At 51.9% G+C, this 25,272-nt stretch overlaps 1 protein-coding gene across 1 annotated transcript in view; it reads right to left on the bottom strand.

Moving 5' to 3' along the window:
- The window catches only part of JAM3 (junctional adhesion molecule 3), a 35,441-nt gene extending 12,508 nt beyond the window's left edge, over window positions 1–22,933 (bottom strand). Inside the window, exon 1 of the mRNA XM_071449744.1 lies at window positions 22,823–22,933. Coding sequence (XP_071305845.1) covers window positions 22,823–22,874 — 52 coding nt within the window. The 5' untranslated portion in view covers window positions 22,875–22,933. The remainder of the gene's footprint in view (window positions 1–22,822) is intronic.
- Window positions 22,934–25,272: the final 2,339 nt, after the last annotated feature.

Raw genomic sequence — 25,272 nt, 5'->3', positions numbered from 1 at the left:
ATGTCTGTTTGAAAGGTCTAGGCAGAAATTTGAAGAGGAGGTGAGGTATTGTGTTATTGGGAAAGTGAGAGGATGACCAGGAGACAGTTTGGGAGAAGTTGCTGGCAGCATCCTGAGCTGCAGCCCCGCTCGATGTTATCTGATACAGTAATTTTAGTGAATGCACTGTCAGGCACAGGCAGTACAAAACCACGCAGCTGCATTTAAACACCTGCCCACCAAAGCAACAGAAATATTCCTTGCTCGAGGTGTCCATCAACACCAAGCCCTTGCTGGATTTGCAATTCAAAGTGTGCCTAAGCCATGTGGGAACGCTGCAATAAACCACAGGCCTTGTTAGGCACCTCTGCCTTCTGGGTGGGAACTTGGTGCAGCAGGGGTGAGGGATACATTGGGGGGTGTTAAAACACGTTTGCTGAACCCTCTGCATGTCAGCAGCCTCAGGGCTGCTCGTCTGGAGGTGCCCCTGGAGCATCCATCCATCCATCCATCCATCCATCCATCCATCCATCCATCCATCCATCCATCCATCCCTGTGTCCATCCATCCATCCATCCATCCATCCATCCATCCATCCATCCATCCCTGTGTCCATCCATCCATCCATCCATCCATCCCTGTGTCCATCCATCCATCCATCCATCCATCCATCCATCCATCCATCCCTGTGTCCATCCATCCATCCATCCATCATCCATCCATCCATCCATCCATCCATCCATCCATCCATCCCTCATCCATCCATCCCTCATCCATCCATCCATCATCCATCCATCCATCCATCCATCCATCCATCCATCCATCCCTCATCCATCCATCCCTCATCCATCCATCCATCATCCATCCATCCATCCATCCATCCATCCATCCATCCATCCATCCACCCATCCATCCATCCATCCATCCACCCATCCATCCACCCATCCATCCATCCTCAGTGGTGACAAGGACAGCACAGCCTGGGCACAGAGCAGCCCAGGGGAGCTGGGCAGGGCAGCCAGGCTGACCCAGGGCTGACCCAGGGCTGGCCCTGCCTCTCAAGGGGGGTGTGCAGCAGGGAGGAAGCTGCCTGGGAAATGGGTGGGAAACCTCCAGAGGAAGAAGAGCAGAGGGAGCCATGCAGAGCTGGACTGGGTAAAACAAGGAGAGGGGAGGCTGCATTCCTGCCCTCAGCTTATTTTGAGGAAATCACCATAAGCCCTTTCAGGAGCCTCTGACCATCTGCCTGGAAATATCCATCCTTTTGTCTCCCAGTGCTGCAGGCTCTTTATCCCCCCTCTTCTCTATTCCCAGAGCGTCTCCTTGCAATTCCACAAGCAGACTTGTGCCAGGTGGTGCAGGACAGACAACGCAGCGTGGCACATCAGTGAGACACCACAGTGCCTTAGGCACTGTTTGGTGAAGTTTTTTGAGCTTTCTTTGTCCAAATTTCTTTGTGTGGAACTTCAGGAACAGCAAATGTACTTGTGACAGATAAAGACTGGATTTGTAAAGGGTGAATAAATGTTTTGCAGCACTCAGTCTTAACTTCCACTCCTTTCCTTCATCCCAAGGAGCTGGTGCTGTGTTTGCTCTGGCCCCTCAGTGTCAGGCTAAAGCCCCTGGGGGCTGATAGGAGGGAGCAGGCAGGTGATGGGCCGTGTTTGCCCAGTGACCCAAGCGAGCCATGTGCCTTTTTTTATTCCATTTTTCCATGGCACCTCCCTGAGCTCAGCCTTGACTCCAGGGTGGGTTGCCCTGCTGGAGAACAATGTCAATGTGCAGCCAGAGATTAGTGAACAAAAGCTTAGGAGTGTCTCCGTTCAAATTAAGTAACAGATGGACCTGGTCTGTGTGGGAGCTGATAACAGTTATAAAAAGGCCATCACCAGACTGTGGCCAGCCCACCCTGGAAAAAACCCACTCAGTCGTAAATCCTCTGTGCTGTTATAGCTGCTTGTGCGAGTAAGGCTTTATTTTTACCAGCTATCATCAACCAGCACGCCTTATTTTAAGATGCATGGCTTTTACTGCTCAGCTAAAAGGGTGCCAGCTCTCTGACAGACACCTCCCAACAGAGATGTGCCTGCCTGGGCAGGGAGCACCAGGCAGAATTAACCCAGAGAAGGGAAATGCAGCCTTGCAGAGCAGCCTTGGCATCCACAGGGCTTTGCTGTCCTCCCCTTAGGGAGCTCACTTGTGGCACTCTGCTGTGAAATGCTGGTGGTGAGGGGGTCTCTGGTGGTCCCAGCAGCAGCAGGACCCCGCAGGATGGAGCTGTGTGAACACCACCGGGTGTTTGCATTCATCTGGAGGTGTAAGAACTTGGGATTTTGCCCTTAATTCACTTTCTTCCTCCTCACCAGTACAGAAGGTGAGGAGATGCCTGACTTCAAACGGGTACGTGCAGTTCTGGAATGAAATCTTAACCTGTTAAATCTCCTGATTTAAATCTCCTGACTTCAACTGGGACCTTAAAGACCTGACTGCATTTGCTGCAGAGAGGGCTCATTAGCACCCAGGCCACGCACACAGGCTTTTCTCTTCCTTTCCTTTTTCTTTTTCGCTTTTTTCTTTCCTCCTCCTTCTTTTCTTCTTTGCTTTCCCTTTTGTTTTCCTTTTGGACAGGAGGATTTACTGTTCTACCTCCTCACCAGACAGCAAAGCACACCCACCCTGAGGAGTGGAACAGGTTGCTCTCAAGGAGATTTGGAACCCTCTTAGGTCAAAAGCCTCTCTGCAAAGCAGCTCCTTCTGCAGCCAAACACTCCTCCTGTCTCCCAGGCAGGCAGGGAACCAGAGGTGTTGCCTGGGAAGACCACACAGAGCTCTCTGATGGTTTCCCCCAGCCTGGTTTCATCACACTGGGCTGCAGCTGCAGACAGACTGTCTCAAGCCACCATCTGATCAGGGCTCCTGCAGCTCAGGGTTTCACAACCTTTGCTTGCTGTGGCATTGCAGCGTGGGCAGAGATGAGATGTTAAGGTCCTGCAGATCAGCACCTTCACAGAAACGACCCCATTTTATTAAAATGGGGTTTCCTCTGTCCCAACAGAGCTGGCTGGAGGCACCAGCCCCACAAAGGGACCCTCACTCAGCCGCCAGCAAGGAGGAGATGGACATTTATACTCCATTTAATACCCTGCAGATGTGGCTGTATAAACCTTGCCCAACATCTTAATCTGGGCCTAGCTCTCCTGTTTTCCCAAGCTCATCCCCTGGGCTCTGGATCCTCTCCTGGAGAGCACTGGCTGTATGTGCAATATTTGTGTGCATGACTAATACCCAATACTTAAAGAGATTAGGATGGAAGCAGCAAGGAGAGCTTCCAGCATGTCAGATTGCATCTCTTTCTGGAATATACTTCAGGCCAACTTCAGCTCAGGGAGAGGATGGAAAGAGTTGGAATTTGCCCCTCAAAATCAGGGATGAAGGGTAGTGGAGGGGGAACAGAAAGGAAACATGAACAGGAAAGCTGTTACCACCATTCCCTGCATTCCTGAATTGCTTCTTCCTTCCCAACAAACCTGAGGCTGAACTGAAAGTCTCATTTCCCTTGTGTGAGCAACAGGGAATAGGGCATGGAGCTCCTGCCAGGGGATTAAGTCCTGCCCAGATCACTTCTTTGCCTTGCTGGTGGCCTCTGGGGTCAAGCCCCTCAGAGATGCTTTGGGCTTCCAGTGTTAGGCTGAGTCTCCAGGAGGGAAAACAGGGGCAGGTGGCCTTGCTGTGTGGTTCTGAGGCAGGAGAGCTTCTCCTTACAGCTGCACCAAGGTTTTGGCAAAATAACAGAGGAGAAATCCCAGATCACTCGGCCAGGAATGCATGGAACCAGCCAGGATGTGCTCAGTGCTGGTCTTGCCATTTCATTAACAAATGGGCAGCCTAATTACACCTTCAAACTGGGCTGGCTCACAGCCAGCATTGGGGAAATAAAATGGGGATGAGGGGATCCCAGGAGGGCAGCTCATCCCCACCTCTGTTTGGGGCATGGAAACCCCAGGGATGCAGCTGGCCAGGCCCCTGGCACCCTGAGGAAGCTGAGGGTCTCTTGTGCAGTTTCCCCCCATCATTTCCATCTCCCCAAGTGCTGTACATTCCTCAGCTGAGCCTCAGTCCCCACACATTCAGCATCCCCTGTACTCAGTGAGGATGTACAGTTCCAGTTCACTGGAGGAAAAAAATGAGGAATGGAAATCCCAGGAACAGCAAAGGCACACGCTGTCTCAGGCAGCAGTGGATATGCCTCTCTGTGACCTGTTTACCAGATGAGAATGCCTTGCAGCAGCAAATCCCAGGAACAGAGATGGTGAGCACTGGAGAGCAGTGGGAACTTTTGCACAGGGCAGATTTGAAACCAACCCTTCCTGCCTAGTCCCACTTGCCTTCCATTGTTTCCTCAGCCAGCCCTAGGAACTGCCATGCAGGCACATCCTACGTTATTTCTCACTTCAGCAAGTCCCCTTCCTCCCCAAAGTGGCAGATGCTGGTACCAAATTAGTGCAAAGTGGGAGGGAACCAGCAGATAAGTACCACAAAAGCCAGGAGCAATGGTGCTCCTGCTGTCCTCTCCCTTCCTCCCAGCAGGACTCTCCTGGCAGCCGACAGATGCTGAGGGATGAAACCCAGGGCAGAGTGGGGTCAGTGAGATGTGACAGGGATCTATGGCCAGTGTCAGGGAGAGGGAGTGAACTGCAATGGGAAAAGGGGCAAGTTCCTTTATTTTTGGCTCGTGTGGGGAATTTGACTCAAGGATTGCTGAGGATCTCAGAAGCCACGGTGACATTTTCCAGGCTGAGCGCCAGCCGAGGCACAGACTTGATCTCAGCAGGTATTTGACTTCCCTGGGAGCTGGGATGCTTGCTACCTGCCTGACCCTGCCTTTTGATGAGGACACACATCTCAGAAGCTGCCTGCAATGCAAAGACAGGAAATAAGCGGATATGCTATCAGCACCAGGCTTTGCAGCGCTCCTTAGTGTCTGGCTGTGTCCCAACCATCAATACAGAGACTTGCAGGGGTTTAGCCTATAATCCTCTATTCCTCTGTCTGTGACTCTAATCTCCTGATCCTCCCTTCTCCTCCAGCCTAGAGGCTTGACCAGCAAAATACGGATCCGAGGTTCTGCTTATTGAAGACCAACCATGTCATCTTCCTGTGGAAAATGGGAGCTGGGGAGAGAGCAGCAGTCATCCGAGCCAAGAGCCGGGAGTGGGCTGGAGAAGGGAACAGGAGAGGGCGTGAGCAAGCACACAGAGAAATCATTTATGACAAGACTGAAAGCAGCTCTCGTTTTAAGAACATTTCCTCCAATTTTACAGCGTAATTTCTGCCTTTTTTTTCCTTTCCCCGCGTGCGTATAATTCTAGCCCCGGGTACAAACCGCAATTGTCTCACGAACGCGCCATGAAACACGCACAAATAAACGCTGCAGGAGCCTGCTGCAGGCACCCAGGGAACATCCCCAGCTGCCTGTGAGCACACCAAGAGCTCACAGAGATCCCTGTGCCGTCATTCCAGGCGGGAGAGCTGGGGCCGGCCTCCGCCAGGCAGCTTTGAAGCTTTGCAGAGAATCCGTCAGAACAAAGGACGCAGCCCCACAAGGGGGGAAAGGCACTCAGCAAGCCCAGAGATGTGATTTTAGGGGCAGCCCTGGATCACAGGAGCAGATCTGAGAAGACTTGCCTTGTTAACATCAGCCTGAGCAGCACAGGCTGCCAACCTGCGCGGGGAGAAGCGCCGCAGGGTTCAGGGGAGATTATTTTCTTAGGAAGTGCACCGGGGAATTAAAGGGAGCCCAAGTGAAGTCACAGACAGATAAAGATGAAAAGCCTGACACACAGAGCTATTAGGAAGATGCCAGCATAAATGAGCAGGGGGAGAGGGAAGGGAGTAATGCTGTGTCAGAGCAAAGAGGACAAAACCCAGCCTGGCTCGGCCCAGCCTGGATTCCTGACCAGGGCAAGTCTGTTTAACAGAGCAGAAACGAGCCTTGGCACAGAGGGGTTAAAAGATTACTTGTCCTGGGTGAGTTGAATTAGCCACATATCTGGGAACCAACTTCTCCCAAACCCTGCCTTGTTTTTCTCCTTAAACATCATCTGCTGCTATTTTTAGCAGAGAATTTTCTCAGCCGAATGCTCCCAGTGGAGCTCTGGTCAGGGGCCCTTTTCCCAGGGAGACACGGGCACAGCAGCACATGCTGGCCCCTGGCTCAGCCCAGCTCTGTGCCACTGCCATCTCTGGGTTCCTGTGCCACACTGCCAGCCCTCTCCTGAGGCACGGGACAGTGCCCACCCCAGCCTGGGCCAGGTATATTCAATGCCCTCAAAAAGCCAGGGGAGGCTCTAAGGTCAGAGACAGCTAAAAGGGGTGGACTGGACTTGGTAACTCGCCTGGAGGCTTTAGCAGCATGAATGGCAAGAAAGGTGGGAAGGAGATGGAAAGAAATGATTAGGCTGACATTAATAACAGGATCTGCTTCTCAGGACTAAAATCTATTTGGATTCGTTCCAGTTCCTCCGAGGGAAACCATGGAAGCTTTTATTGTTCATAAAAGTTGTAACTAAATTCGGACTGTATGAAGCTTAAGGAAATACCTCTCAGAGGACAACCCTGCTAAAAACAAATGAGGTAACTCCCTTCCTCTTCTCTGCTTTTCTTGGGGCCTTCATTCTTCCTTGGCCAACACCCCAAGCTGTCCATCAGCCCATCAGCCCCTGGCTCCTGGCTGCTCAGCCTCCAGCACTGCTATCTGTCTGCCTGGCTGCAATTAGCAATGTGTCACTGGATGTCTGGGCTGCTTCTCAGGGAGGCAACGCTGGGAACTGCTTTTATCTCCAGCTTGAATTAATACCTGCCTGCCAGAGATCAGCACGGAAATCAAAGGGCCAGATCAGGGCACACGGATGGACAAATTGAGTAAAGCAGGAGCAAACCCCTGCCTTGTGTGTGCTAATGTGCAGCTCAGGCTGGGGGAGCCGGGAGGATTGAGCTCTGTGGATGCTGGGGATGAAGTCAGGAAGGTCCCTGTAACAATGGCCCCTTCTTGGTCAGTGTGTCTGTTCCCTGTGTGTCTTGGAGCCATGTCAGCGAAGCAAACAGATTGGGAACACATTTGCACTCCCCACAGCAGCACAGAAGCCAGCCCTGACACAGAGGAGCAAGCTGGGCTCTTGGCTGCTCCGTGCCTCGGTGCCAAGTTTCCAGCTCTGCTCACAACCTGTGTTGGAGCCTGAGAGGACAGGCAGGGCTGGGGAATGCTCAGCTCACAGAACCTGGCAGCTGCAGGACAGGGGAGCCAGGCTGAGCTCACCTGCGCTGCTCTGAGGCCTCCCAGATGACACCAAACCTGGCACAGAGTGGCTCTGGCCTCCTCACGGCCACGCTGGAACAGCTGGGGCAGCAGGAGCCCACTCAGCACACAGATGCTGCACAGGGCCTCGCCCCCGTGGCGAGAGCTGCCTGCAAAAAGCTTCCCCCAGCCCTGCAGGAATCCCAGGAGCCCTGGACCTCTCTCCTGACCTTCATGTGTGCATTCCAGCACATGGCACTTAACCTTTGAGGCTCCTGTGCAGCGCCAGTGCCAGCGTTTCACGGATGAGTGTGCTTCCCCTCGCATCTGCCCCGGCATCAGAGGCTGCCAGCACCTCTCTCTCTGCTGGCCCTGCTCCCAGCTGAAGGACAGACAATAGGCATTTGAATCCAGTCTCCACTTCCCCTCCCCAGCAGCCTGGGGAGATGGCATATCAGAGGCAGTGCTGAGAGCAGCTCCTGCCAGCTAGCCACAGGTCTCTGCAGATCCCAGGCTGTCCTCTCCTTCCCTCCCACGGCCACAGAACCACCACTGCAGAGGTCCCTGGGCACCCAGGCCAGCTCTGCTGGGCAAGTCCTGCCTCCCTGCAGCTAGCCAGGCCAAGGGAGCCTTCTCTCAGCACTCTGCTGCTGCCAGGATGGACTGGATCATCCTGCATCCCCAACCTGCCAGCCACAGCACTGGGCACGGGGCTCTCCTGGGCCTCTCTGCCCTGCCAGCTCACTGCAGACACACTGGCCACCTCCTGGACCTCTCCTGCTCACTGTTAGGAGCATCTACCTGCACTTAAGTGATCCAGGTTCCACCTGCAAGAGGTTCAGCCAGAGTCTGGTGAGAACTGTCCTGGATTCTCCTGAAGAACCATCTCCCATCTTTCTAGAACCAGCTCTGCCTCTGGAGCCATTCAGCCTGCTTGGCACCATTCCTGCTGCTTCAGAGATAACAACAGAGAGTGAGAAAAACCTGTCTAGACACCATTTACCGTCCACGGACTCCCACTGCCACATCAAAGCACCTCTTCAAACAAAACTGGCCAGGGAAAACTCCCCAGCCCTCCTATGCCTGCTCCAGCCAGAGGCAAGGACTCATCCCATCATTCTCCAGAGTTTATCTTTAATCCAGGCCCTTCTGACAACAGGAAGAGAGGGAGGATGAAAAATCTCATTACAGGCACATCAACAGAAGTCACCTGGCTTTACCCTACCCAGCTGGGGGCTGCATCCCTTCTGCTCAGTGCCCAGCTTCAAGCTGAGATCTCACCTGTCTCCTCTGGGCAGGCTGCAACCCCCCAGCTCCTCTCCAAAGCTGACACACACTTGTCACACTTGTCACACTTGTCCCTTCTGCTCAGCTGCCTTCCCATGTGTGTGAATGCTGGGCAAGCTTGGCTGCGAGCTGGGGATCACAGAATATCTTCCTGTGACACCCAAGGGAAGGGAGGTCAGCACCCAGCTCAGGGAGAGGCTCAGGATACCCTGAAACCAAGGAGAGAATTTCAGGTTTCTTGAGTAATTCAGAATTCAGTTCTCAGTTCTTGAGAATTTCAGGTTTCTTGAGCACAAATTCAAGTCCCTGCTGTGAGGAAGCACCTGGTGCTGGCATCGAGCACTGACCCCACACAGCCACCACGAGAGCAGCATCTACCTCATTATTTTAATCAGGGTCCTTTGAAATACCTCCTGTGTAAGAGACAGCTAAGAAAATCCCAGTCTGGCTTTATTCTGTCTCAGGCAGAAACAGCCTTTATTTAGCAAACTGCTGCTAACAGCTCTGTCTCATTAGTCAGTGTTTAGGGAAGCAGGCTGCAATTGTTCTGAAGTCTGGCATTGCAGAAAGAGCCTTGATAATGAGGTCTGCAGGAGACGATTCCTCCTGACAGCCCCACAATGACCTAGAAATCCTACTTAATTCCCTGTCAGGGAAAAGTGCTGAGTAACAGCGAGGTGCAGAGGCACCGGGGGCTGATCCCACAGGGAGCTGCTCACACTCGGGGCTGCCAGGCAGGTCCAGGGTGGCAGAGCCAGCCCTGCCCAGCTGCAGCAGCTCCCCAGAGAGAGCCTGAGGGGCAGGGACATGGGGCTTGCTGTGGGAAGGTTTTGTAGCCTCGTCTGGAGAAACTTGGCATTTAGATAACACAACAGGAAAATCAACAGCAGCACCTGGGTCTGGGCTTCCCAAGGCATGCAGCACTGCCTCCTCTGGATTGTACTCACCTGCAGACTGTGCCAAAGCCCTGCCAAGGAACTCCCTGGCTCAAACAGCTCCACTTTTCCCTCTGTTCTAGGTCTGGCATGGCTGGGAGCTCGCCAGCTCTGCTGCTCCCTGTGCAGTGTGCTGCTGTGGAGCACCCCTGGAGCTGCACAGAGGAGCAGACTCTGGGCACATTGTTAGAGCAGCCCTCCAGTATCTGAAAACAGCCTACCAGGAGGAGGCAGATGAGCTACACAAGGGCACACAGTGATAGGGAAAGTGTGGATGGCTTTAAAACCTGAAGAGTATGTGTTTCCTTTGGATATTGGGAAGAAATTCCTTGCCAGAAGGGTTGTGAGACACTGGAACATGTTGTGGGTGACCCATTCTTGGAAGTGTTCAAGGCCAGCTTGAATGGGTCTTTGAGCTTAAGGCGATCTAGTGGAAGGTGTCCCTGCCAATGACATGGGGGGTGAAATTAGCTGAACTTTAAGGTCCCTTCCAAACCAACCATTCCATTATTCTGTGGTAATATTCATTCTGTGCAGTAGCAGTAAGCAGTTGAAGATAGAAATAACAGACTATTCATTCTGAGAAACTGCTATCCAATGAGTTTAACTGCTTGGCTCTCACATGTATGCTCCATTTAGCATTACTATATCCAGAAACAGCCCTAGCGCTTTATCATACACACAAATATTTTATAACTTTTAACGTTTCTGAACATTTGGGAACAGGATATGGGACACAGAGTGTGTGCCCTGAGGTGCTGGGGAGCATCTGACACGTTCTGCCCCAGCTGCTTTCCCCCATTCCCTCGGAGGAGCAGGCAGCAGGCTGGGGCAGGCTCAGCCCATAGGCACCCCATTTTCAGCAGGGTGGTTTGTTCTCTACAAGCAGCACGTGGGCATGGCCAGAAACCTCTGGGCTGGGTGGCCCAGGGCCAGCTGGGCCAGAAGGTGAGGCAGGAGGTGTAGCAGGAATGTGGGCTCCATACTCCTGCAGGGAGGCTGTACAAAGGTGGGGTTGGTCTGTTCCACCAGGCAGCACTGACAGAACCAGAGGACACAGCCTCGAGCTACATCAGGGAAGGGATAGGTTGGATATTAGGAAAAAATTCTTCACCAAAAGAATAATAAAGCACTGGAATGCTCTTCCCAGGGAGGTGGTGGAATCACCATCTCTGGATGTGTTTAAAAAAAGCCTGGACATGGCACTGGGTGCTATAGTCCAGTTGAGGTGTGAGGGCATAGGTTGGGCTCGATGATCTTAGAGGTCTCTTCCAACCTCATTATTCTGTGATACAGCTGACCCTGAAGACCACCCCCAGCACAGACCCCCAGAGCCATGTGCTTGCCACCTGTTCCAGCCAGCAGACGAGGGGCTAAGGCAGGAATTCTGGAGCTGAATGCAGGGTCTGTTCAGGAGGGGTCTGGAGCCACACTGGGCTGGGGGTGCTGTCCCAGCCCCTGGCACAGGAATGCAGGGTCTGGAGCCACATTGGGCTGGGGGTGCTGTCCCAGCCCCTGGCACAGGAATCAGCTCAGCCCATCACGTGCAGGGCTGCGAGCGCGGCGCTGTTTAAAGCACAGCCCAAATGTGCAAAAGACTGCTGCAAAAAAAAAAGAAAATTTAAAAAAAAAGTGCAAATGAAATCAGCAGCCGAAACAGTGTCTAGAGACAGCCCCAGCCAAGTCCCTCGAATGTCAGCAGCAGAAGGAGGGCTCAGAGATGGAGAACCCAGCTCAGTCTGCTGGCACACACGGAGGATCTGCCTCAGAGACATGAGGAAAAGACATATGCTGAGAAGGGAAGGCCCAGCTTTATTTTACCAGCCTCTGTTCCCACCCAAGATGTTTTAAAGACTGCCTTGCAAAGTAGGAATTAAATCCAAAGGTGCCTATGCATCTTCCTTGCTGTCATCCCCTTATCAGTTATCTCCAGCCTGCTCTGAGCCAGAAGATGAAAGGACCCTAACACCACTTATCTTCCCACTTAAGAAGACGCTTAAAAGCTTGCTCTTAAAGAGCAGGACACTCAAGGCTGGGGAAGCAGCTGTAAATTCCGCAAATGGGCTTCCTTGCATGTCTTTGAAGGAGCTACTGCTTCTCAATGAGGGGCACAGATACCAAGAGGAAACTGGGGAGGGAGGAAAGAGAGAAGCCTTGATAGCCAAGGGAGTCCTTGCCTCATGTCCAGGACATGGACCTGAGTGAGAGATGTGAGACTCACAGCATGTGTGCCTCAGAAGTGACCAAGGACGAGCCAGGAATTGCAAAGCTCTTGGGAAATATGGAAGCAGCCAGAATGATGGCATATTTGTCACTCCAAAACCAGGCTCTCCTCGGCCCTGTGCAGTGTCACGGGCAGCAAAGGTTAGGGATGCCCTTGCAGGCTGCAGGCAGAGCTGCTGCATCCAGCCCTGCTCCAGGACCAAGCCTTGAGGCCAGGACCTCTCCCACACAGCCCCGTGTCTGAATTTGACCCTCAGCTCCCCTCTTTGTAGAGCTGCTTGTAACCACAGTGAACCTGGCTCCAGCTCTCTTTTGTCATTTAATAGCTGAGTCAAACTGTCAAAACAGCCAAAAAGGATCTGTTCCAAATATTTGCAGAAAGAGGAGGATCAAGGAGCCTGCAGCAGAACAGCAGGAGCCTGCCCAGGCAGGGAGAACAATTCCCATTGTGGAGCAGCAGCAGGATGCTGGTGGGCGATGAGCACGCCTTGGGACGTGGGCACAGAGCCCCCAAAGCCCCCAAATCCTCCAATGTTCAGGGATAAACTGGAATCTGGAGTCCCCTCTGTTGGGGTGTCACTCACTCGGGGACATCAATTGTGGTTATTAATTGTTGTGGTGTTGTGAGGGTCCCCAGGATGAGGTGAGAGATGAGAATTGACTCTAAGTTCTCAGAAGACTGATTTATTATTTTATGATATTATTTTATAGTATATTATATTTATTATATTATATCAATTATATTATGTTATATATGATATATATATTATATTGTATTATATTTATTATATTTATTATGTTATGTATATTATATTATATTATATTATATTATATTATATTATAATTATATTATATGAAAATTATATAATATAATTATATTAAAAATTATATAATATAATTATATAAAATTATATGAAAACTATACTAAAGAAAGAGAAAGGAGACATCAGAAGGCCAGACAAGCACGGTAATAAAAACTCATGACAGACTCAGAGAGTCCGACACAGCTGGCTGTGATTGGCCATTAATTAAAAACAATTCACATGCTGGGTAAACAATTCTCCAAATCACACTCCAAAGGAGCAAAACATGGAGAAGCTGAAGCCTCCCAGGAGAAAAATCCTGGCAAAGGGATTTTTCAGAAAATATGTCAGTGACACCCCTCTGCCCCCTGGCAAAGCCCAGCCCTGCAGGGTGACCCGCCCTGTGGCAGCTCAGCTGTTGGCTTGGAGGAGCAGTTGGCAGAGGGACAGGGGGTGCTGGGGCGCCTCAGGAGCTGCTGCCAGCCCCAGCAGGGACTTCAAAGGGCTCCTCTCTCCCTGCTGTGTGGGACAGGACAGCTGTGTGCTGGGCAGGCCCACCAGAGCATTTCTGATGGCAGCACGCAGGGGCTGGTACCTGGTGTAAGCTCCTCTCTCTCGGGTTGCTGTTGATAATTGCTGCCCTGAGATGTGCAGGGTGTCTCTGCTTTGGCCCGTGCAAATGAAGAACGAGTCTGGACTCTTCACTTTTCACTCTTGAGGTTGTTTATTAATTCTTATCTATAAAATTTTCTTTCTGCCCAGCCGAGGTCTGCTCAGCAGGGCAGCCACAGGCACTCTGACTGCCCCTGAGGTGGTGTTGTCCTTTTATACTACAAACTACATAAAACATATTTACACTTAATTCCCAATACCCATCACCTATGTTAGACAGTGCACTTCCACTCTAAACCAATCCCAAAGTGCCAACATCACTGCAGAAAATGGAGAACAAGAAGAAGAAGGAGAAAGGCTGGACACACCCAGATTCCTCCATCTTGTCCCCATAACCCCTATACCAAAAATCCTAAAATCTACATTTTCACCCTGTGATCATTTTGTTATTACACCATTCAAACCTGTGTGACTTTCAGGTCCTCATACAAAGTTGGCAACTTGCTCCAGGGGTCACAATCAAATCCCCAGGTGCTCTGGGCTGTGTGCCAGGGTCTCTGAGCCCCCCGGTGGGGTCCTGGCAGCTCTGGACACCTGGAGGGATGCACTGAGCTCCAACACTCTCCAGCAGGCAGAGCTCTGAGATTTATGGGATGCTGAAACCTGGCCAGAATGAAGGGAAACACCAGCTCCAGAAGGATGTTTACCAACTCAAACTGCCAGCTCTGCTTGAGAAAGAGCCCACGAGGCTCAGTGGGCGATTATAAGGCACTCTGCCAGTTCAAAGGCAACTCCATCAGCTCTGAAGGAGATAAGGCATTGCCTTGCTGGGAAATCAGAGCAGCCCCATGCACATCCACCACCTGCAACCTCAGCAGAGCAGCTCACAGCAAAGAGGGAGGGAAAGCAGCACCTCCTGTGCTGTGTGGGAGCCTCTAGATCAGCAAGGAGATCCGTGGTGGGTGAAACCAACCTGTCCCATGGCTCATGTCTCCAATCCCAACCAGGGTGTTGGAACCCAGGACATCCCTCTGGCTTGAGACCCTGCCAGGGGGCTCAGAGACCTTGGCACAGAGCCCAAGACCCCCCTGTGCCTTTGATTTTGACCCATGGAAAAAACAATTACCAACCTTATATGAGGATTTACAAGCCACGAAAGTTTAAGTAGAATGATAGTTAGTTTGTCACAGGGTGAAAAGTAGAATTTTGGGGTTTTTAGAATGGGGGCTCAGGGTTCCAAGATGAAGGAATTTGGGCGTGCCTTGTCCTTCTTTCTCCTTCTTCTTGTCCTCCATCTTCTGGGTGATGGTGGCACTTTTGGATTGGTTTAGAGTAGAGACAAACTGTCTAACATAGGTGATAGGTATTGGAAAATTATTGTAAATAAAGCACAGGTAGTTTTTAGTATAAAAAGACAACACCACCCTGAGGGTGGGCAGTGTGCCATGGACTGACCTGCTGAACCGACCTCAGCAGGCCAGAGAAAGAATGTACTAGATAAGAGAAAATAAACAACCTTGAAAAGCAGAGCTGAAGAATCCTGACTCCTTCTTCAGTTGCTGAGCCGGGAAAAGAAACTCTCTGACACACCTTGGGGTCATCCTGACCACAAACACTCCCGAGACATGGCTCATGTCTCCAATCCCAACAGACAGGGGTGTTGGAACCCAGGACACCCCTCTGGCTTGAGACCCTGCTCACTCCTTCTGCTCACTCCTTCCACTCTGCTGGTACCCAAACACCTCAACAGCTTCCTCCAAGGGCTCCCACAGGCTGGGCTGGAGCAGAGCTCCAGAGCACAGAGCTGGGACTTCCCTTTCCAAGATGCTCAGGACCTCCCTAGCACAGAGCGGATGTTTTCCAGGCTCTAAAAATAACCAGCTCCAAACAACGTGGTGGGCATGAAGAAATATTTATCTGCAAGGTTTTTGCTGAAGATCAATACAGAAGAAAGAGATTAAAGCAAAGATTTAAGTGTGTATTAAAAATAGCTGTTGATAAGTTCCCTTTGAGGGGATAAAAGCTTTTTTACAGGAGCAGCGAGAGCTGCAGGACTTTGCAACACCTTCCCTGCCGTGTGAGCTGCAGGAAATCATTCAGGAGAGTGTCAGCAGCCAGAGCCTCAGGAGGAAGTCCATTAGCAGGCAGCAATTCCTTAATGGGCCCTGGGGTACGTGGGAAAAGCTGCTGTGGACATAGGGGCTCCTTCCAGCACCACGATTCACACAGCCACTCACCATCCCATCCTCCCAGGAACGCTCCTCATCTTTATGGCAGCCTGAGAGCACCATGAATTCATCTTTTGAGGAGCTTCCAGTGAGTTTTTGCTTTTTCTTTCTCTTTTTTTTTTTTTTTTTTTGTCAGCCCCTCAGCAAACAGCCGTGAACAGAAGCTGTTCTGTAAGGCAGCTAACAGCAGCACCATCCATTAAAGCTCTGTTTCCCAAGGATAACATCCTGGCAAAACAATAAATGCTGCTCTCCACGGGTGATTTTGGGGCTGAAAGATCTTGTCCACTTACAGAAAAAAATCATTAAGTTCTCTGCTGTGCAGCCACCTCCACTCCAGGTCTGAGAGAACAACACAGCCACCCTGGAGGGATGAAAAGTGGCAGGAACCTTTCCACTGGGAATAAAAAGCAGGACTGCTGTGCAGAGCTCTGCTTCTCTGCTAAAAGGTAAAAAAGAGCTCTCCTCCACTGACCTTGCTTGCCAGCCTTATTCCATGTCACCAATGAAACACAACTCCTGACTTCCTTTGGATATGTGGGATTTTCATGGGCTCCCTCAGCAAGCGCTGAAGGCTGTACATCTTGAGAAATACTGGGCAAGAGTGTCAAAAATGGCAATTTAATTAGATGTCTCAATGGGAAGAGAGCAGGGAAGCCGGGTGCTGTCAACAGACCTGAAATTTTAGAAGTATTTCACTCCCACCTTTCAAAACAGAGCCTGAAAGTGTCCTGATTTACGTCCTCTCTGTCAAATACTGGCCACTTATATAAGAAATTGCCCAAAGTTTATTAAGGCAGGGATTTTCAGAGGAGGTCATGGGCATTAGAAACCCAGCCTAGTAATAGGAACAAAATCCCCTTAGATTTCAGTGGATTTCTCCAGCTCAGCAGAAAATCTTACCTAGGCCACCAAAATACATTTTTAATAGCGTGATTAAAAATCTTGAAATACTGCTGGACATTGCCCACTGCTGCCTTTCAGCCTCATGCCAAAGATAGAGTCAGTCCCTGGCATGCTGCAGTTTTAAAGCTCAGTGTCTTCAAATGAGCCAGCTGTGCCCAAACAAATTAAGAGGGTCCAAAAAACCTGCTGATCTCACATTTGTGTTGTAATAATCAGGTACATTGAAGGGAGTAGGTTCCAGCATGTTCTGGCTTTAACTCTGAAATCCCTAGGATTTATGACTTAAAAAAAAAAAATAAAAATAAAGAAAACCTTAAGCATTATCTGAACACAATTTAATTTCATCCATTGGTGCTCTGAAAAACCTTCATTTCCCCTTGTAACTGAGTCTTAAGCCCTGTGCTCCAGCCCATGAGGGGCACCACAGAGCCCAATACCTGGGATTATTTATACTGACAAGCAATGCTTGCATGACAGAACAATTCCCATTAATTTTTCGAGCTTATCTGAAGTACCTGTGGGCTGTCAGGTTACAACATGTATGTGCTTTAGTTTCTCTTTGATTGGCCAATGCCAGCCCAGAGCTGACTGGACTCTCATCTGACAGCATTTCACAGGTGAGTTCATGGGAATCCAACCCAGCTGTGCTCTCAGGGGCTGGAGAAATTTCCAAAATATTTGTTGTTTTGGGGTTTTTTTTTGGGTTTTGTTTTAGTTTTTGTTGTTTTTTTTTTTTATTTTTTTGGGGAGGGGTTGGGGGTTTTTGTTTTTCGGAGGTTTTTTTGTTTGTTTGTTTTTTGGTTGGTTGGTTTGGTATTTTGTTGTTGTTGTTTTGGGGTTCTTTTTTGGCCAACTCCCATTTAAAAATTTTGCTCCTGCCTCTGCTGCTCTTTCCTCTGCCTGTTCTCTGCTTTGGAACATGCACCTAAAGCAATTCCCTCCAATTCCCAACACAGCAGAAAAGCACCTTTGACAAGACACTGAGGAGCTGCAGAGGAGCTCCCTCTCCAAACCTCACTTTTTACATACTGGGGTCTTTTTCTAAGACATTTGAAGGCCTGGCTGAGGATGCTGCTCTGAGGAACAGGACCCCAGCTCCGTGTGCAGCTGTCCTGGTGCTGCCCAGGAGTCACACAAAGCTTCCTCAGAGTGGCAGCAAGGCCACCAAAGTGATAGCAGGACCTCAGCTGGCTGTCCCTGAGCAGAAAACACCTTTAAAATACACCTCCCTCAATGTTTATCCCCCAAAGAGGCTGCCTGACCCCTGAAATGAGAAGCAGGAGCTTGTGAGGAGTTGATAATCCCTGAAACCAGTGTTCTGGTGAACCCCAAGGAATGGACTCCATGAACTCCTCACTGTCCTGTTCCCCACAGATTTATTTTGCTGAAACCCATGGACTCCATTAACTCTTTGCTGTCCTGTTCCTCACAGATTTATTTTGGGGAACCCCAAGGAATGGACTCCATGAACTCCTCACTGTCCTGGTCCCCAGATTTATTTTGCTGAAACCCAAGGAATGGATTCCATTAACTCCTCACTGTCCTGTTCCCCACAGATTTATTTTGGGGAACCCCAAGGAAGGGACTCCATGAACTCCGCACTGTCCTGTTCCCCATATTTATTTTGCTGAAACCCAAGGAATGGACTCCATGAACTCCTCACTGTCCTGTTCCCCACAGATTTATTTTGCTAAGTCCCCACAAAAAAAGAATTGAAACTCTCCAAACCACACCTCTCCCCTCAGGTTATTCCTGTTGGTGCTCTGAAGGGTCACGAGCAAACAAAGACCTGAACTTTCCAGCCAAAAAAAAAGTCCAGTTTTTATGTTATTATTTATTCTTCTGAAAAGTGAAACCCCTGGTTTCCAGCAGGGAGCTGGAGCGCTGTGACCCAGCAGTTATTTCCTCTGCCTCAAGCACAGCTATTGCCAGAACTGCACCCAAGCTGCAATCCAGGCCCTTTGGGGGAATTTCAGGCCGTGTCCAGAGCATTCATTAGTGCAATTAAAGCCATTAGCTGGTTCTGAAGCCATGCCCTGACTCAGCAAGGACTGGGGTTTGTGCCCACGCCCTGACTCCTGCACCTCCCAGGAGTGATGCTCAGTGCTTAGCTGGGCTTTGGTCCTGCCTCACAACAACGTGATACTCCCTGGGGGCTCTGAGGGAAGGCAACCAGCCCTTATCAATCAGGAGAAGACGCTGCAGCTCAAATTCCCGTCGATGGAGAAGCCAGATTGAGAATGTAATTATCCTAATTAATTTTATATCTGGAACTCATCTCCTTTTGCAGCTTCCAAGCAGGCCACCGGCTTTTTTTTTTTGCACAGAGCAGCGGTTTTATCTTGTTGAAGGGCATGTTGGCAACACAAGCTCTTGTTGTGTGAGACAAGGACTCTTGAGGACTCGGGATGCTGCTGGCCTGTGGAAATCTTTGCCTTTGCTAACTCCCTCCCACCACTTCAGGCCGGCTCCGTAAGGAGTTCACGAACCTTCTCCGGATCATCGGGGCTTGATGCAATCAACTGTGAAGCATTAGCTCTAAATATACAACTGGGAGGCCAGTTCTGCTTCAACACACAAACACTCATGGCAGAGGATGAGCCAGCAGCCAGCCCAATTTGCAAGAGGAACTGAACTAATAATCCAAGCAAGCTGCAGGGGAAGCAGGAGTGAGTGGGGGCTGATCGTTGCTGTGCCCTTTGGGGATGGCTAAAGTTAGGGGCAAACTGGCAGGAGGCCACCCACAGCTTTTGTCCTTGTTGGTGGAGCTAAATGCAGCAGCTCATTCTGCTTTATTTACTTGTTTAGGTGATTTTTTGGCAACTCCAAGCGTGTCCCTGGTGCAAATCCTCCGTGTGTGGACAGATAATTGAAAAACAACAGCAGCAGGCCAAGAGACCCAGCATTCAACTTGTACAGGGAAAATAAACACTGAAAGAACCCAAGCTCACAAAGCAGAGCAACATCTCAGCCCACAGACTAAAGCAAACACATTTTACTCTTTGGATCTCCTCGTGTTTCAGCAACCAAGAAATTCTCAGAAGCATTCGGGGCAAGAGGGAATGTGCTGGTGTCACGTTCTTTGTCAACAGCTGTAAAGGAGATGTGCATCCAACCACTCTTTGGTGGCCATGCCAGACCCCTGCTTACCCAAAAAGGAACACCAAGCCCTTCCTAGGAATTTTTTGGAAGATGTTATTAAGCATCTGATTTTGGCAGGGCTCTCAAAGCCGTTTGTCCCGGTTTTTTACTGCCTGTTGAAAAGAAAGCGATACTACAAATACTTCCCATCAGAACATACCAACAAGCAACCTATCATCACTGCAAGGGAGCTAACAACATTTCCACCGAGTGGTTTTTGGCACTGACAGCTGACTCAGAACAGTTGTTGGTGGCTGGGACAGATGGACTTCATATATTAAAAAAAAAAAAAAAAAAAGGAAATGAGAACTTCGACTCCATAGATTTTAAAAAGCCTTTTGCGAAATCCAACCTATTACCAAGCCCTCAGAATTAAATCAAAAGGAGATTTGAATATAATGAGCTTTAAAGCTGAAATGTGCCTGAGACTTGCCCATATCTCCCCATCAAGGACTACAAGCTATCAGCATGTTCCATTTTCAACAGGAAATACTCCAGAGTTTTGGGAGGGTCTCCACAGCTCTGCCCTCAGCCCAGCCCGTGAAATCCTCTAAAATCCAAATATTTGTTTCCACGGGGAAGCTGGCAAGGAGAGAGAGCTGGAGGTAGAACTGAAGTCAGCCGTGAGCCCCACTCTCCATCAGTGCCGCCGAGAGCTTCCCCTGCTCTAATCGTGGCCATGGCATTTCCCTGATGTGCAGAACCTTTAGAGGCTTTCAGTGCCTAGAGCTGGGAATGCTCTGAACGCTCCATGCTTCACTGGCTCCCCTTCCATGGCAATGTTTTAAGGCCACGAGCAAGAACAGGGGCTGTTCTGGCAGCAGCACACAGCAGAGGCAAGCCCAGCCCGCAGCACTCGGGGCTCAGAGCAGCACCTCAGAGTCTAGAGCAGGTCAGAGTTGGCATCTCAGCATCTTGGGAGCTTTGCCTCCTTCTTTTCATGCCTTTTTCTTTTTTCTCCCCCAAGTAATCAGTTGGCACAAACACATCCTTCCAGTCACGCTCCCATCCCACTACCCAGCACCAGCCCTGCAGGCTTCAGTGCATGTCTAATTTTATGTACTGCTGACAGCATAACCCTATTTTAGTGGGGTGCCCCCAGCACCTCAAGTCAGGCGTGGTGGAAGAAACCTTTTTATTGTCAACCTCACTCTGCCCTATCTTTTGGGCTTATGACCCCAAGTTCAAACATTACTGGAAATCAACACAGGATGAGGCACTCTGACTTTGAATTTAATGGAAAGCAAAGCCTGGCACCACTGGGCTCACTCACCAGGTAAATGCTCTCAGTCAGAGGTGTGAAACCAGTGGGGTTTGGCTGCTTTTAGCAACTACTGTCCATCTGAAGAAACACAGAAATATCTGGAGTTTGTTTCCATTCCTCCTATCTTTTAGGCCAGATTCTTGGATACTTGGGCTCTGTTCATGCAACACAAGAAGGAGATGGGGCACCTTTCTACCCTGCAGCCCCTCTGCCACGGAAAGTCATGTTAAATCTGTGTTTTTTCTCAGTCAAAGGGAGCAGCTGAATCCAGAGCTAGCACTGGGCAGACTGTGTGATGCTCTGGGATCAGGCACTCCTGATTTCTCCCACTGAAGCTGTTTCTGCTCCAAACCACAGCAAAGCAAGTGAACACCAGAGCCTGGAGCGCGTGACAACCCTCTGCTTGTTGGGGATGAGTGTCAGAGTCATCTTCACACCCCTCCGCTGACTGATTGGGTAAATAGTGCCCAAATCTCACTTTCCTTGAGACCCAAAGCGACTCTAAGCGACTCTGTGAGCTCTCTGGAGTCACTGGAGGAGTGTTTTTTGTCCTTAGATAAACTGTTTGAAATATTTCCATTCACTTCCTTGAAAGTTGACCCAAAACAGTGACTGGTGAGTGTGTACACGCTCAGCCCTGTGTATTTTGGTACTCAGCTGTAGGCTGGTTGTCAGCCTAACCCCACTCCACCCCATCTTCTCCTCCTGCCATCTGGGCAGAGGGGGGGAGGACAACATGAGCCCACCGGCTGCTGTCCCCCTCCTCATCCCCCAGCTATTAATAGCCAGACAACAAATGAGCCCAAATTCATTCCTGAGCGGAATTAGCAAATGTTTTTGCAATTAAAACTGCAAACACTCACGCGGGGCCCCCCGAACAATAGGCGCCTGTGCCTGGTCTTGAATAGGCACCAGTGTCCTCCCTGCCTGCCTGCCGAGCCTGCACATTCCTGGCACCCTCAGCCCTGGACCCGCTCCTTGCTGAGCTGGGTTTTGGGATGTTTCCCCCTGTGCTGTGTGTGTCCCACGCTCCCTGCAGCATCCGGCGGGTCCTTGCTGCGGGCTGGCCCTGGCCCCGTGTGCTGGACCCGAGTGCCGGCCCCGTGTGCCGGCCCGTCCCCATCCCGGCAGCTCCCACGCTGTCCCCGCATCCCCCCGTGCCCGGGCCAGCGCATCCCTCCCCTCCCTTCCCTTCTCCGGGGCAGCAGGAGCAGGAACAGGGGCAGGAGAAGGAGCAGGAGCAGGAACAGGGGCAGGAACAGGAGCAGGAGCAGGGGCAGGAACAGGAGCAGGAGCAGGGGCAGGGGCAGGGGCAGGGGCAGGGGCAGGAGAAGGAACAGGGGCAGGAACAGGAGCAGGAGCAGGGGCAGGGGCAGGGGCAGGAGCAGGAACAGAAGCAGGGGCAGGGGCAGGAGCAGGGGCAGGGGCAGGAACAGGAGCAGGGGCAGGGGCACGGGTACGGGTACGGGTAGGGGCAGGAGCAGGAGCAGGGGCAGGAGCAGGGGCAGGGGCAGGAACAGGAGCAGGGGCAGGGGCAGGAGCAGGAGCAGGAGAAGAACAGGAGCAGGGGCACGGGTACGGGCACGGGCACGGATACGGGCAGGGGCAGCGCATCCCTGCCCTTCCCCGGGATGGTGGCGGGGGCAGCGCATCTCCCCCTTTCCCTGGGATCACAACCGGGGCAGCGCATCCCTCCTCCTTCTTTCACTCCAGGATGGGGACGGGGGCAGCGCATCCCTCCTCCCTCCCTGCCCCGGGATCACGACCGGCCAGCGCATCTCCCCCTTTCCCTGGGATCGCAACCCGGGCAGCGCATCCCTCCTCTTTCTTTCTCTCCGGGATGGGGACAGGGACACCGCATCTCTCCTCTCTCCCCGGCTCCGGGATGGGGACAGGGACACCGCATCCCTCCTCCCTCTCTGAATCTGCGATCGGGACGGGAGCAGCGCATCCCTCCTCCCTCCCTGGCTCCGGGACAGGGACACCGCATCCCTCCTCCCTCTCTGAATCTCGGATCCGGACGGGAGCAGCGCATCCCTCCTCCCTCCCCTCTCCGCGATCCGGACGGGAGCAGCGCACGGCGGTGCGCGGTCGGCGGGGCGGGCGGCGGGCGGTGCGGGGCGGTGCGGGCGCTGCCGGCCGGTACTCACCGAGCAGGGGCAGGAGCAGGAGCCGGAGCAGCTCCGGCCGCCGCAGCGCCATGATGGGGTGTGCGGAGCCGAGCCGAGCCTGCGCACTGCCCGGGCGGCGCCGGCCCGGGGGCGGGGGTGCCGCCAGCCCGGTCCCGGCTCCGCGGGGGCACCGGCCGGGGGCGGGCTCGGCACGGCTCGGATCGGCTCGGGAGGGGAGGGGGCACGCACCGCACCCGCGGGCAGGGCGCGGCCCGGGCCCGCCGCCTGGAAGAGGGGATGGTCCCGGCAGGGGGATGGTGAATGGAGAGAGGGGATGGTCCCGGCAATGGGACCCCCGTGAATGCGGAGAGGGGATGGTTCTGGCAGTGGGACCCCCGTGAATGGGGAGAGGGGATGATCCCGGCAATGGGACCCCCGTGAATGCGGAGAGGGGATGGTTCCGGCAATGGGATGGTGAATGGGGAGAGGGGATGGTTCTGGCAGTGGGACCCCCGTGAATGGAGAGAGGGGATGGTCCCGGCAGGGGGTTGGTGAATGGGGAGAGGGGATGGTCCCGGCAATGGGACCCCGTGAATGGGGAGAGGGGATGGTCCCGGCGTTCACGGGGGACCCCCGTCAATGGAGAGAGGGGATGGTCCCGGCAATGGGACCCCGTGAATGCGGAGAGGGGATGGTTCTGGCAGTGGGACCCCGTGAATGGAGAGAGGGGATGATCCCGGGAGGGGAACCTCCGTGAATGGGGAGAGGGGATGGTTCTGGCAATGGGACTCCCGTGAATGGAGAGAGGGGATGGTCCCGGCAATGGGACCCCCGTGGATGGGGAGAGGGGATGGTTCTGGCAGTGGGACCCCATGAATGGGGAGAGGGGATGGTTCTGGCAGTGGGACCCCGTGGATGGGGAGAGGGGATGGTTCTGGCAGTGGAACCCCATGAATGGGGAGAGGGGATGGTTCTGGCAGTGGGACCCCGTGAATGGGGAGAGGGGATGATCCCAGCAATGGGATGTCCACACCGTGAGAAAAGGAGCCGTTCCTCCCCATGGGACCCCCGCCGGATGGGAGAGATGGAGATCCCGGTAGTGAGACCCCCGGCGAGTGGGGAGAGGGGTCGGTCCCGTTAGTGGGACCCCCAGCCGGCAAGGAGGAAGAGTGATCCCGGTCTTGGGACCCCCGTGGGTGGGGAAAGGGGGTGATCCTGGCAGTGGGACCCCCATGAATGGGGAGAGGGGATGGTCCCGGCAGTGGGACCCCCATGAATGGGGAGAGGGGATGGTCCCACCCATGGTGCAGAGAGAGGCCGTTCCCAACCGCTGGTTAAGCTCTGTGGAGAGAAGGAAACTCAGCCCGAGTAAGGCACCAAGAGGACTTTAATGTTTTTGAGCCAGGATATTAGCAACATTGTGGTTATAAAACCCATCTAAGTTTTGTTCCAAAGTGTTTCCCCTTTATGTTTAAGAAGAACCCCTAAAAAGAGATTTCTCTGAGAATTTGCCCCGAAAAGCCAACTCTCATTGGTCTGTGAATTTCACTATAAACTTTCAACAACTTAAAGTAAGCAAGAAACATAAACAAGCAGCTGGGCAGAGAATGCTGCTCTTGAGGAACTTCCTGAGCCATAGAATCACAGAATGGTTTGGGCTGGGAAGGATCTTAGAGATCATTTAGTTCCAACCCCCATGAGCAGGAACACCTTCCCCAGCCCTCCTGCTGGACCAGATCCTGTCTGACACAGCCAAATATTTGATTTAGTGATTTTGCCCTGAAAAATAGCTTGGCACAGAGAGCATCCCAAGCTGCTGTGTGGTCCTCAAAAGTGCCCCAGGATCTTTTTCTTTGATTAAGAGCAACAGAAATGATCAGCATGGGACAGTGGCCCCGAATAGAGCAAGTTCTGTGTTAATGCTGGCTCTTGCATCACTGCCAGTAGAGTCTGATGAGGATGCAATTAAGAAGCTGTTGAAGATCAAGCAGCTGGAATGAAAGGCAGAGCTCTCCTCTGCTCCATAAACCAGCTCAGCAGAGCTGGCAGGAGTTAAGGGATGTAAAAATGTATTTAACCTGATAACGCTGCAGATCTAACTCGAGATGCTAATGAGTAGATTTAAAGGGATGATCTGAGCCCGGTGAAATTAATACAGGGAGTCTCATCAATTCTAATGACCAGATGGGACATTTCCCTGAGGATGAAGGGGAAGGAATCACCTAATAAGGCTGTATGGCTTAAAACCTGACTCTGGCAGTCTTTGGGCTGGGTCCCTGTCGAGTTGGGAATCATTTTAACACAGCCCATTTGGGCTGCTCTGACAGGAGAAGTAAAATGTGATGACAGCGAATATAATCAGCGATAAAGTGCAATCACTGAAGTGTCAGGATCCTCTTTAGCTTCCAGCAGCAGCTTGATCAGGGCAGAGAGGAGATGAGACAGAAGAGACAAAGAAGGATGGGAGGTCTCTAGCTAGATTGCAGAAA

The sequence above is a fragment of the Agelaius tricolor genome, unplaced genomic scaffold (genome assembly GCF_023055355.1).
Source record: "Agelaius tricolor isolate 1412-34295 unplaced genomic scaffold, bAgeTri1.0.p SCAF_29, whole genome shotgun sequence".
Classification (NCBI taxonomy): Eukaryota; Metazoa; Chordata; class Aves; order Passeriformes; family Icteridae; genus Agelaius; species Agelaius tricolor.
This window is presented reverse-complemented; position numbering and strand designations above follow the sequence as displayed.